Consider the following 14,705-nt stretch of genomic DNA (forward strand, 5'->3'; position numbering starts at 1 on the left):
CTAGCGGTTTTTTCCCAGTTTTGTGTCTCGGCGTTCAAGGATGGATGTCAAGTTGACACCATATATACAGATTTTTCCAAGGCTTTTGACACAGTTTCGCATAAATTACTTTTGTGGAAACTTGCAAATATGGGCTTTCATTCAAGTTTTCTGTTGTGGCTGAAGTCTTACCTAGAAAATAGGATATATTTTGTTCAAATCGAGAAAACTAAGTCTTACAAATTCTTAGCAACTTCGGGTGTACCACAAGGTAGCACCCTTGGCCCTATTTTATTCATAATTTTTATACTCAGTCGAGCAGAGCTCACATAGTATATTAACTTTGATGGGATAACGGTTGGTTGTACAGGTATAAAGGAATCGAGATAGATATATACTTCCATATATCAAAATCATCAGTATCGAAAAAAAATTCGATTGAGCCATGTCCGTCCGTCCGTCCGTCCGTTAACACGATAACTTGAGTAAATTTTGAGATATCTTGATGAAATTTGGTATGTAGGTTCCTGGGCACTCATCTCAGATCGCTTTTTAAAATGAACGATATCGGACAATAACCACGCCCACTTTTTCGATATCGAAAATTTCGAAAAATCGAAAAAGTGCGATAATTCATTACCAAATACGGATAAAGCGATGAAACTTGGTAGGTAAGTTGAACTTATGACGCGGAATAGAAAACTAGTAAAATTTTGGACAATGGGCGTGGCACCGCCCATTTTAAAAGAAGGATATTTAGAAGTTTTGCAAGCTGTAATTCGGCAGTCGTTGAAGATATCACGATGAAATTTGGCAGGAACGTTACTCTTATTACTATATGTACGTTTAATAAAAATTAGCAAAATCGGAGAACGACCACGCCCACTTTTTAAAAAAAAAATTTTTAAGTAAAATTTTAAAAGAAAAGTTAATATCTTTATAGTATATAAGTAAATTATGTCAACAACAAATTTTCAAAATGGGCGTGGCTCCGCCCTTTTTCATTTAATTTGTCTAGGATACTTTTAATGCCATATGTCGAACAAAACATTACCAATCCTTGTGAAATTTGGTAGAGGCTTAGATTCTAGGACGATAACTGTTTTCTGTGAAAAAGAGTAAAATCGGTTGAAGCCACGCCCAGTTTTTATACACAGTCGCCCGTCTGTCCTTCCGCTCGGCCGTTAACACGATAACTTGAGCAGAAATCGATATATATTTACTAAACTCATTTCACGTACTTATCTGAACTCACTTTATATTGGTGTAAAAAATGGCCGAAACCCGACTATGACCACACCCACTTTTTCGATATCGAAAATTACTAAAAATAAAAAAATGCCATAATAATATACCAAATACGAAAAAAGGGATGAAACATGGTAATTGGATTGCTCTATTGATGCAAAATATAACTTTAGAAAAAACTTGGTAAAATGGGTGTGACACCTACCATATTAAGTAGAAGAAAATGGCTAAAGTTTTGCAGGGCGAAATCAAAAGCCCTTGGAATCTTGAAATGATAACTGTTCGTGGTATTACATATATAAATAAATTAGCGGTACCCGACAGATGATGTTCTGGGTCACCCTTGTCCACATTTTTGTCGATATCTCGAAAATTCCCTTGACATGTATAACTACCACCACTGTCTTTTAAAACCCTCATTAATACCTTTAATTTGATAACCATATAATACAAACACATTATAGAGTCACCTCTGGTCCACCTTTATGGCGATATCTCGAAAAGGCGTCCACCTATAGAACTAAGGCCCACTCCCTTTTAAAATACTCATTATCACCTTTCGTCTGATACCCATATCGTACAAAAAAATCCTATAGTCAACCCTGGTCCACCTTTATAACGATATTCCGAAAAGGCGTCCACCTATAGAACTAAGGCCCACTCCCTTTTAAAATACCCATTAACACTTTTCATTTGATACCCATATCGTACAAACAAATTCTAGAGTCACCCCTGGTCCACCTTTATGGCGATATCTCGAAAAGGCGTCCACCTATAGAACTAAGGCCCACTCCCTTTTAAAATACTTATTAACACCTTTCATTTGATACCCATATCGTACAAACAAATTCTAGAGTCAGCCCTGGTCCACCTTTATGGCGATATCTCGAAAAGGCGTTCACCCCTAGAACTAAGGCCCACTACGTTTTAAAATACTCATCAACACCTTTCGTTTGATACCCATATTGTACAAACGCATTCTAGAGTCACCCCTGGTCCACGTTTATGGCGATATCTCGAAAAGGCGTCCACTTATAGATTTAAGGCCCACTCCCTTTTAAAATACTCATTAAAACCTTTCATTTGATACCCATATCGTACAAAAAAATCCTATAGTCAACCCTGGTCCACCTTTATAACGATATTCCGAAAAGGCGTCCACCTATAGAACTAAGGCCCACTCCCTTTTAAAATACCCATTAACACTTTTCATTTGATACCCATATCGTACAAACAAATTCTAGAGTCACCCCTGGTCCACCTTTATGGCGATATCTCGAAAAGGCGTCCGCCTATAGAACTAAGGCCCACGCCCTTTTAAAGTACTCTTTAACACCTTTCATTTGAAACCCATATCGTACAAACAAATTCTAGAGTCACCCCTGGTCCACCTTTATGGCGATATCTCGAAAAGGCGTCCACCCATAGAGCTAAGGCCCACTCCCTTTTAAAATACTCATTATCACCTTTCATTTGATACCCATATCGTACAAACAAATTCTAGAGTCACCCCTGGTCCACCTTTATGGCGATATCTCGAAAAGGCGTCCACCTATAGAACTAAGACCCACTCCCTTTTAAAATACTCATTAACACCTTTCATTTGATACCCATATCGTACAAACAAATTCTAGAGTCAACCCTGGTCCACCTTTATGGCGATATCTCGAAAAGGCGTCCACCCATAGAACTAAGGCCCACTCCCTTTTAAAATACTCATTATCACCTTTCGTTTGATACCCATATTGTACAAACGCATTCTAGAGTCACCCCTGGTTCACCGTTATGGCGATATCCGTAAATGGCGTCCATCTATAGAACTATGGCCCACTCCCTCTTAAAATACTCTTTAATACCTTCCATTTGATACAGATGTCATACAAACACATTCCAGGGTTACCCTAGGTTCATTTTACTACGAAGTGATTTTCCCTTATTTTGTCTCCATAGTTCCCAACTGAGTATGTAATGTTCGGTTACACCCGAACTTAGCCTTCCTTACTGGTTATTAATGATGTTGGCTCTTGCCTAAAATATTCTAATTATTTACTTTATGCAGGCGATTTAAAACTCTTCCGTAAGATCACCAGTATTTCTGACGCTTTGCGTCTGTAGGAAGATCTGAAAGCTATTAACGATTGGGCTTCCCAAAATAATCTGCGACTCAACATTAGTAAATACTGTCACATAACGTTTACTAAGTCAATGAATATCCTTTCGTCCGTGTATTCGATCTCAAACGTAACGCTTGCCTCAGTTGATGAGTTTCGTGATATTGGCGTAATTTTTGATTCGTTTTTTACCTTTGCTAATCATGTTAACTTTCCTATACCAAAAGCGTATACCAACTTAGCTTTCTAACGACGATATACGAAGGATTTCAAAGACCCGTATACCAGAAAAATTTCGTACAATTCCTTAGTACGTTCAAAGTTAGAATATGCCGCAGTCATTTGGAATCCGATATATTCTTCACACTCTTTAAGAATTAAAAGAGTTCAGCGGAAATTCATTCGGTCTGCTCCTCAAACTCTACACTTTGATAATCCCATGCCACCCTACAATGCGAGATGCATGCTTATCAATGTCTTGCCACTTGAAGTTCCTCTGGTCCACCTTTATGGCGATATCTCGAAAAGGCGTCCACCTATAGGACTAAGCCCCACGCCCTTTTAAAATACTCATTAACACCTTTCATTTGATACCCTTATCGTACAAACATATTCTAAAGTTACCCCTGGTCCACCTTTATGGCGATATCTCGAAAAGGAGAACACCTATAGAACGAAGGCCCACTTCCTTTTAAAAATACTCATTAGCACCATTCGTTTGATACCCATATCGTACAAACAAAGTCTAGAGTCCCCCTGGTCCACCTTTATTGCGATACCTCGAAAAGGCGTCCACCTATAGAACTAAGGCCCACTCCCTTTTAAAATACTCATTAACTCCTTTCGTTTGATACCCATATAGCACAAACGAATTCTAGAGTCACCCCTGGCCCACCTTTATGGCGATATCTCGAAACGGCGTCCACTTATGGAACTAAGGATTACTCCCTTTTAAAATACTCTTTAACACCTTTATTTTGATACCCATATTGTACAAACAAATTCTAGGGTCTCCCCTGGTCCACCTTTATGGCGATATCTCGAAAATACGACCACCTATACAACAACCACCACTCCCTTTTAAAACTCTCATTAATACCTTTAATTTGATACCCATATCGTACAAACACATTCTAGAGTCACCCCTGGTCCACCTTTATGGCGATATTTCGAAACGGCGTCCACCTATAGAACAAAGGCCCACTCCCTTTTAAAATACTCATTAACACCTTTCGTTTGATGCCCATATTGTACAAACAAATTCGAGGGTCACCCCTGGTCCACCTTTATGGCGATATCTCGAAACGGCGACCGCCTATGTAACAAAGGATTACTCACTTTTAAAGTACTCATTAACACCTTTCTTTTGATACCCATATTGTACAAACAAATTCTAGGGTCACCCCTGGTCCACCTTTATGGCGATATCTCGAAATGGCGTCCACCTATACAACAACCACCACTCCCTTTCAAAACCCTCATTAATACCTTTAATTTGATACCCATATCGTACAAACACATTCTAGAGTCACCACTGGTCCACCTTTATGGCGATATTTCGAAACGGCGTCCACCTATAGAACCAAGGCCCACTCCCTTTTAAAATACTCACTAACACCTTTCGTTTGATACCCATATTGTACAAACAAATTCTAGGGTCACCCCTGGTCCACCTTTATGGCGATATCTCGAAACGGCGTCCGCCTATGTAACTAAGGATTACTCACTTTTAAAGTACTCATTAACACCTTTCTTTTGATACCCATATTGTACAAACAAATTCTAGGTTCACCCCTGGTCCACCTTTATGGCGATATCTCGAAATGGCGTCCACCTATACAACAACCACCACTCCCTTTCAAAACCCTCATTAATACCTTTAATTTGATACCCATATCGTACAAACACATTCTAGAGTCACCACTGGTCCACCTTTATGGCGATATTTCGAAACGGCGTCCGCCTATGTAACTAAGGATTACTCACTTTTAAAGTACTCATTAACACCTTTCTTTTGATACCCATATTGTACAAACAAATTCTAGGGTCACCCCTGGTCCACCTTTATGGCGATATCTCGAAATGGCGTCCACCTATACAACAACCACCACTCCCTTTCAAAACCCTCATTAATACCTTTAATTTGATACCCATATCGTACAAACACATTCTAGAGTCACCACTGGTCCACCTTTATGGCGATATTTCGAAACGGCGTCCGCCTATGTAACTAAGGATTACTCACTTTTAAAGTACTCATTAACACCTTTCTTTTGATACCCATATTGTACAAACAAATTCTAGGGTCACCCCTGGTCCACCTTTATGGCGATATCTCGAAAATACGACCACCTATACAACAACCACCACTCCCTTTTAAAACTCTCATTAACACCTTTCGTTTGATGCCCATATTGTACAAACAAATTCTAGGGTCACCCCTGGTCCACCTTTATGGCGATATCTCGAAACGCCGTCCACCTATGGAACTAAGGATTACTCCCTTTTAAAATACTCATTAACACCTTTAATTTGATACCCATATCGTACAAACACATTCTAGAGTCACCACTGGTCCACCTTTATGGCGATATTTCGAAACGGCATCCACCTATAGAACTAAGGCACACTCCCTTTTAAAATACTCATTAACACCATTCGTTTGATGCCCATATTGTACAAACAAATTCTAGGGTCACCCCTGGTCCACCTTTGTGGCGATATCTCGAAACGGTGTCCATCTATGGAACTAAGGATTACTCCCTTTTAAAATACTCATTAACACCTGTCATTTGATACCCATAACGTACAAACGTATTCTAGAGTCAACCCTGATCCACCTTTATGGCTATATGCCTAAATGGCGTCCACCTATAGAACTATGGCCCACTCCCTCCCAAAATACTCTTTAATGCCTTTCATTTGATACACATGTCATACAAACACATTCCAGGGTTACCATCGGTTCATGGTTATTTTCCCTTATGTTGCCACCATAGCTCTCAACTGAGTATGTAATGTTCGGTTACACCCGAACTTAACCTTCCTTACTTGTTTTTGATATAATATCTGGTGCTATTGATTGTTCTGAACTTCTGGGTCAGGTAACTTTCAACGCCCCTAACAGAGCCCTCCTCTTTCACAATAAATTCCGTATTGAAATGTTGCATTCTAATTACTTCAGCTTTGCTCCTCTTCTAAGAGGACTTGTAGAATTCAATTCCCTATCTAGGAGTCTAGATCTTGACTTTGCCATTTCTAGGTCTCTCTTCAAGGACTGCATTGAGTCTTACTATCTATCACATTAAGTCATACTACATACATACATTGACTCAATAAAGAAATGAAATGAAATCGAAGACGGAATGTTATTACCATAAAGCATGATTTTCTTCTAACAATGATCGATGGAAAAGTTTTAAACTTACTAACAAACACATCATCTACATTGAAATGTCCAATCTGTAAGAAGAGTCAAAAATACTTTGAAAATCTTGATGATTCAATTACTGACGAACTAAATTATGAGTATGGAATAACTGCTTTGCATGCGAGGATAAGGTGCATGGAATTCGTTTTGAAACTGGCTTATACACTACCACAACACGGAAAAGTTTTCGATAACAATGCAACATCTAAGGAAAAAGAAAACATTAGACAAAAAATTTAAGATGCATTCTATAAAGAGCTTGGCCTGAGAGTTGACTGCCCAAAGTATGGATACGGCAACACAAATTATGCAAACTCCTCAAGAAGATTTTTTGAACACGATGAAATGACTGCTCCCATAAAGGTGGACCAGGGGTGACCCTAGAATTTGTTTGTACGATATGGGTATCAAATGAAAGGTGTTAATGAGTATTTTAAAAGGGAGTGGGCCTAAGTTATATAGGTGGACGCCTTTTCGAGATATCGCCATAAAGGTGGACCAGGGGTGACTCTAGAATTTGTTTGTACGATATGGGTGTCAAATGAAAGGTGTTAATGAGTATTTTAAAAGGGAGTGGGCCTTAGTTCTATGGGTGGGCGCCTTTTCGAGATATCGCCATAACGGTGGACCAGGGGTGACTCTAGAATGCGATTGTACAATATGGGTATCAAACGAAAGGTGATAATGAGTATTTTAAAAGGGAGTGGGCCTTAGTTCTATGGGTGAACGCCTTTTCGAGATATCGCCATAAAGGTGACCCAGGGGTGACTCTAGAATTTCTTTGTACGATATGGGTATCAAATGAAAGGTGTTAATGAGTATTTTAAAAGGGAGTGGGTTTTAGTCCTATAGATGGACGCCTTTTCGAGATATCGCCACAAAGGTGGACCAGGGGTGACCCTAGAATTTGTTTGTACGATATGGGTTTAAAATTAAAGGTGTTAGTGAGTATTTTAAAAGGGCGTGGGCCTTAGTTCTATAGGTGAACCCTTTTCGAGATATCGCCATAAAGGTAGACCAGGGGTGACTCTAGAATTTGTTCGTACGATATGGGTATCAAATGAAAAGTGTTAACGAGTATTTTAAAATTGAGTGGGCCTTAGTTCTATAGGTGGACGCCTTTTCGGAATATCGTTATAAATGTGGACCAGGGTTGACTCTAGGATGTTTTTGTACGATATGGGTATCAAATGAAAGGTGTTAATGAGTATTTTAAAAGGGAATGGGCATTAGTTCTATGGGTGGACGCCTTTTCGGGATATCAACATAAACGTGGACCATGGGTGACTCTAGAATGTGTTTGTACAATATGGGTATCAAACGACAGGTGTTGATGAGTATTTTAAAACGGTGTGGGCCTTAGTTCTATGTGTGGACGCCTTTTCGAGATATCGTCATAAACGTGGACCAGGGGTGACTCTAGAATTTCTTTGTACGATATGGATATCAAATGAAAGGTGTTAATGAGTATTTTAAAAGGGAGTGGGCCTAAGTTATATAGGTGGACGCCTTTTCGAGATATCGCCATAAAGGTGGACCAGGGGTGACTCTAGAATTTGTTTGTACGATATAGGTGTCAAATGAAAGGTGTTAATGGGTATTTTAAAAGGGAGTGGGCCTTAGTTCTATGGGTGGACGCCTTTTCGGGATATCAACATAAACGTGGACCAGGGGTGACTCTAGAATGTGTTTGTACAATATTGGTATCAAACGAAAGGTGTTGATGAGTATTTTAAAACGGTGTGGGCCTAGTTCTATGCGTGGACGCCTTTTCGAGATATCGTCATAAACGTGGGCCAGGGGTGACTCTAGAATTTCTTTGTATGATATGGATATCAAATGAAAGGTGTTAATAAGTATTTTTAAAGGGCGTGGGCCTTAGTTCTATAGGTGGACCCTTTTCCAGATATCGCCATAAAGGTAGACCAGGGGTGACTCTAGAATTTCTCGTACGATATGGGTATCAAACGAAAAGTGTAAATGAGTATTTTAAAAGGGAGTGGGCCTTAGTTCTATAGGTGAACGCCTTTTCGGAATATCGTTATAAAGGTGGACCAGGGTTGACCCTAGGATGCTTTTGTACGATATGGGTATCAAATGAAAGGTGTTAATGAGTATTTTAAAAGGGAATGGGCGTTAGTTCTATGGGTGGACGCCATTTAGGGATATCGCCATAACGGTGGACCAGGGGTGACTCTAGAATGCGTTTGTACAATATGCGTATCAAACGAAATGTGATAATGAGTATTTTAAAAGGGAATGGGCCTTAGTTCTATGGGTGGACGCCTTTTCGAGATTTCGCCATAAAGGTGGACCAGGGCTGACACTAGAATTTGTTTGTTCGATATGGGTATCAAACGAAAGGTGTTATTTTAAAGGGAGTGGGCCTTAGTTCTATAGGTGGACGCCTTTTCGAGATATCGCCATTAAGATGGACCAGGGGTGACTCTATAATGTGTTTGTACGATATGGTTATCAAATTAAAGGTATTAATGAGGGTTTTAAAAGGGAGTGGTGGTAGTTGTATATGTGAAGGCGTTTTCGAGATATCGACAAAAATGTGGACAAGGGTGACCCAGAACATCATCTTTCGGGTACCGCTAATTTATATATATTTGTAATACCACGAACAGTTATCTTTTCAAGATTCCAAGGGCTTTTGATTTCGCCCTGCAAAACTTTAGCCATTTTCTTCTACTTAATATGGTAGGTGTCACACCCATTTTACAAAGTTTTTTCTAACGTTATATTTTGCGTCAATAGACCAATCCAATTACCACGTTTCATCCCTTTTTTCGTATTTGGTATATTATTATGGCATTTTCTCATTTTAGTAATTTTCGATATCGAAAAAGTGGGCGTGGTCATAGTCGGATTTCGGCCATTTTTTACGCCAATATAAAGTGAGTTCAGATAAGTACGTGAACTGAGTTTAGTAAAGATATATCGATTTTTGCTCAAGTTATCGTGTTAACGGCCGAGCGGAAGGACAGACGGTCGACTGTGTATAAAAACTGGGCGTGGCTTCAACCGATTTCGCTCTTTTTCACAGAAAACAGTTATCGTCCTAGAATCTAAGCCTCTACCAAATTTCACAAGGATTGGTAATATTTTGTTCGACATATGGCATTAAAAGTATCCTAGACAAATTAAATGAAAAAGGGCGGAGCCACGACTATTTTGAAAATTTGTTGTTGACATAATTTACTTATATACTGTAAAGATATTAACTTTTCCTTTAAAATTTCACTTTAAAAAATTTTTTTTTTTTTAAGTGGGCGTAGTCGTTCTCCGATTTTACTAGTTTTTATTAAGCATACATATAGTAATAAGAGTAACGTTCCTGCCAAATTTCATCGTGATATCTTCAACGACTGCCAAATTACAGCTTGCAAAACTTCTAAATTACCTTCTTTTAAAAGTGGGCGCTGCCACGCCCATTGTGCAAAATTTTACGATTTTTCTATTTTGCGTCATATGTTTAACGCACCTACCAAGTTTCATCGCTTTATACGTATTTGGTAATGAACTATCGCACTTTTTCGATTTTTCGAAATTTTCGATACCGAAAAAGTGGGCGTGGTTATAGTCCGATATCGTTCATTTTAAATACCGATCTGAGATGAGTGCCCAGGAACCTACATACCAAATTTCATCAAGATACCTCAAAATTTACTCAAGTTATCGTGTTAACACACGGACGGACGGACGGACATGGCTCAATAGAATTTTTTTTCGATACTGATGATTTTGATATATGGAAGTCTATATCTATCTGGATTCCTTTACACCTGTACAACCAACCGTTATCCAATCAAAGTTAATATACTCTGTGAGCTCTGCTCAACTGAGTATAAAAAGAAAGGCTAAAATGTGTGTTTGTTGGTCGCCGGTGTTTGAAGAGATGCGTCGGCCGATTTTGTTCAAACTTTCACACAAGTTGCGTAAACCTCACGCGGTGGTTACTACATAGGTTTGGTTGCGATCGACGTACAATTGAAACTGAATAAAATTGAAAAACACAGGAGTAAATTGAGAGGTTTCAAATTTGGTATAAAAAGATCAAAAAGGTTCTTAAACCGATGAATGGTTTAAAATTTAGGTTAAAATCTCTAACCGTGTAAAAAAAGGCGTTGACGAATATAGGGCCCAGTAGCTTTGCTAGAAATAACTTCACGCCAATGTCTTTTAACTCTTAAAATGCAATGAGAAGAACAAATGCAAAAAGGGGAATATTAAAAAGTGGGCGCATTTTTTAAAATCAATTTTCGGCATTTCGGTAGCCGCAACTCAAAAACTAACTGACTTATGGTGACAAAATTCGGTAATATATTTTCTTCTTTAACGGAAAGAGTATCTTATAAATGTTGGAAAAATTAATTAATAAACATGCCCGATTTTGATAATACTTAATATCAAAGAACTAAATCAGAATGAATCGTACGAAGCTGAGAATATAATGTTTGGTTCCACCCGAACTTAGATCTTCTTACTTTTTTTTGATAGTTTTGTTAGAGCTCATATGAAATGTGTTATGTATGTATCCTTATGGATAAATAACCCGAAAGTATGTGCTCATCTGTTTATACGGGTAGTTACATTTGAAAATGTGGAATATTTCCAAGTACATTCACACGCATCCGTATATATACATATGCACACATATCAAAGAAAAACATAGCGATTTTTGACTCTATTTGGTCACGTCAATTGGACAAAGGGTTTAGTTTTATTTTAAATTTACACCATTATTATTATATATATATTTTTTTTTTGACTTTCCAGCACGAATTGGCAGTCGACAGATGCAGGCACTTACGTCAGAACAACGCGCCAATGCAGTTAACCATTTGGCTGATTTATTACTAAGCAGGGAGGAATTTATTCTGCTAGCGAATGCAAAGGATATGGCTGAGGCAAAACGCCATGGTCTTGCGAAGCCACTACTGTCACGTTTATCTCTAAATTCTGCCAAATTGAAGAATTTGTCAGTTGGATTGAAGCAAATAGCCGAATCAAGTCATAAGGTGAGCTATATAAAGTAAATACTATGAATGAATATGTGTACATTACGGTGTGTCAAAAAACCGATGTATTTTTCTCAAATAGGAAACAGGAGGAAATTATTGCCTCTATAATAAACTAATCAAACACGACCGCTGCCGTGGTGTAGTGGTAGCTTACTCCGCCTTCCACACCGAATATCCTGGGTTCAATTCCCCTGCGTAGCATCATCAAAATTTAGAAAAAAGTGTTTCCTAGCGGGGTCGCCCCTCGGCAGTGTTTGGGCAAACACTCCGAGTGTATTTCTACAATGAAAAGCTTCTTAGTTCGGAGTAGGCGTAAATTTTCAGGAAAAATATAAGAGCACGACGCAAATCGGAACAGAAGGTCGGCCTAAAGTCTTTTTGGAGGCTATCGCGCCTTGTATTTATTTATTTAAATATGATTTTATAGTTTTAATTAAAGGATATACATTTACCTATGAAATTTTTTTTATTTCCACCGCAAAAAAAAAATACTCCAATTTTTGATTCATTAGTGTTTTAAACTTATATATTTTGAAGACCATTTTTACCTCTTTAGTTCGATATTATTTAAAAGCGTGCTTTTTAGTTTTTTAAACTATATTTATTTAAATAAAAGCTTTCGTAGAATACACGTATAAGTAATTGACATTTGGTGGTGCAAAAAGTTACAAGCGAAAATGACAAAACTAATTGAAATATAATTACAAATAAAATTTGGAAACTCCTCACCATTTAAGTGTCTGGAAAAATTTTTATTCAAGTTCAAAGGTGATAAAAATGAGTTTTCCGCGATTTTCAGCAAAACGGTATGTTTCATCATAAAAATTGTTGAAAAATCTTAAATTTATCTAAAAAAAGCCTCTCGATGATTTTTTGCCTACGATCCACCTTTTCTGAGATATTGCGATCCAAAAAGTTGTAAAAGGTGTAATCGTCATAATATGCACACACTAAGTACGATACCTCATAAAGGCGGTGGATCAGAACAGTTTTATTGATTTTCAGCTTGTTGTAACTTTTTGCATCATTTTTGTTATTTATTGGTCTAATTTGGCTGAACTATGTACATGCGTGTTATAGTGTAAGCAGTATCTGGAGAGAATCGGGACAAGGAGAAGCATACATCTATATTAGGTCCCAGGGCGGATGAACTAGCTAAAAAGGGCGCATCCCTTGAAGCTTGCTCCGTAGACATCCCAATTAGACTGGGCTAGCTATTAGGAGTGCACTCCAGCTATTAGGAGTGATACAGCTGTCAGATCTGGAAGCAGCAAGGGGCTTAAGTCCTAGGAAGCTTCTAGTATTTGCCAAGAGGGCGGAGTTATTTTATAACATAGGTCTTAGTTATTGATAGGGTTTTTCAGTTTGGTCGTTAAAACAAACTTCTCCTCATGGACCGGTAAGTTCAACCTAACCTAACCTGACTGAACTATAAAGCAATTGACAAACAGTCGGTTTTAGTTTTACAAGTACTTGTATGCTTGCTACAAATGTAGACTTCCGGCAGCCTACGCAAGTTTTATCATCCGAGCACATGAAGATTAAGGAATATTTCCTTACTTTATAAAGCTAGAAAACATTGAAAAAATTGAAAATGTTAACCGAAATCTGGCAACTCTAACTAACAATTGTTTGGAAAATTTTTCGCTCGTATATTTACAGCCAAAATATATAAAAAATATTGCAATAGAAAATGTAATATCTGTATAAACAGTAAACTACAAATAAATAAACCGAAATAAAGAGAAATTATATGAAGTTACATTAAATTATTAAAAATTAACAAGAATCTTTAATTTGTGACATTGACTCGATACTGTATGGACGGTGGCGGAGGGGAAACTTGCGGTAAATGCAAAAAGAAATTTACAAACGACGAATGTATTGGTTGTGAGGGGGTATGCCAAAAGTGGTTTCATGCTAATTACGTGAACATAGGTTAAGTTAAGTTAGGTTAGGTGGTAGCTGCCCTGATAAGGATAGCTCACATACACCAAAAATAACGATGACTTAGATCTAGCTACTTAGAGAATCGTTGGGTAGCAACGATAAAGCTCCGAATGATACCGATCTCAACTTTGGATTAATCATCGGGAGATCCAAGTGAGTCGCGACCGATGTACTTTCGCCTAGTTCTGGCAAAAGTTGGGCAATCAAGCATAAAGTAATTTGGTGATTCCACCTCACCATCCTCCATACAGCTGCAGCAGGATGAAGTTTGCAGAATATTGAGACGTACCGCATGGATACCCATGGGACAGTGCCCTTTCAAAACCCCAATGACCATTGATAGGTGAACCTTAGTGAACCCAATTATTTCAGCAGACCTCCTGCTATCCACTTTCGGCCAGAAAGATCTTGCTACCCTGCAAGACGTGGTGTCCGCCCAACGTTTGCTGAGCTGACTCGAGGCCCAGCTATGGAAGATGCGGGCTAAGAGATCCGCTTGACAGTTACCCGGGATATCACTATGGCCCGGAACCCAGATAATCTTAATTGTAAAATAATTCGATGCAATCGCAAACGAGGTCAGGCACTCCCAGACCACCCTCGATCGCACTGTAGTTGAGCTCAAGACCTTGATAGCCGCTTGGCTATCAGAGTATATGTTAAATTCCCTAACCGTTGTAGCACTGGATAGCATTCCATCCACCGCATCCTTAATCGCAGCAACTTCCGCTTGGAATACACTGCAGTAATCAGCCAACCTAAACTTGCCATCCAGCTTCGACCCATCCGTGAACAAGTTAACCGGCCCCATGCCCCAGAAAATTCCTCTTCTCCACTCCTCTCTCGGTGGAATGACTGGGGTGAAGGTTGTATAGGGAGCAGTTATCGGCATACAATAGTCCGTTCTTTCCGGGATAAAGTAGAAACTGGTAAGAAGGCTAGAGTGCCGCGGTCAGA

General features: G+C 38.7%; 1 protein-coding gene across 2 annotated transcripts in view; it reads left to right on the forward strand.

The window, feature by feature from the left end:
* P5CS (Delta[1]-pyrroline-5-carboxylate synthase) overlaps positions 1-14,705 on the forward strand; it is a 958,896-nt gene that overhangs the window by 288,724 nt on the left and 655,467 nt on the right. For both annotated transcript variants that reach the window (XM_067791361.1, XM_067791360.1), the window contains exon 8: positions 11,554-11,795. In XM_067791361.1, the coding sequence (XP_067647462.1) occupies positions 11,554-11,795 (242 nt within the window). The remainder of the gene's footprint in view (positions 1-11,553; positions 11,796-14,705) is intronic.

The sequence above is a fragment of the Eurosta solidaginis genome, chromosome 5 (genome assembly GCF_040869045.1).
Source record: "Eurosta solidaginis isolate ZX-2024a chromosome 5, ASM4086904v1, whole genome shotgun sequence".
Lineage (NCBI taxonomy): Eukaryota > Metazoa > Arthropoda > Insecta > Diptera > Tephritidae > Eurosta > Eurosta solidaginis.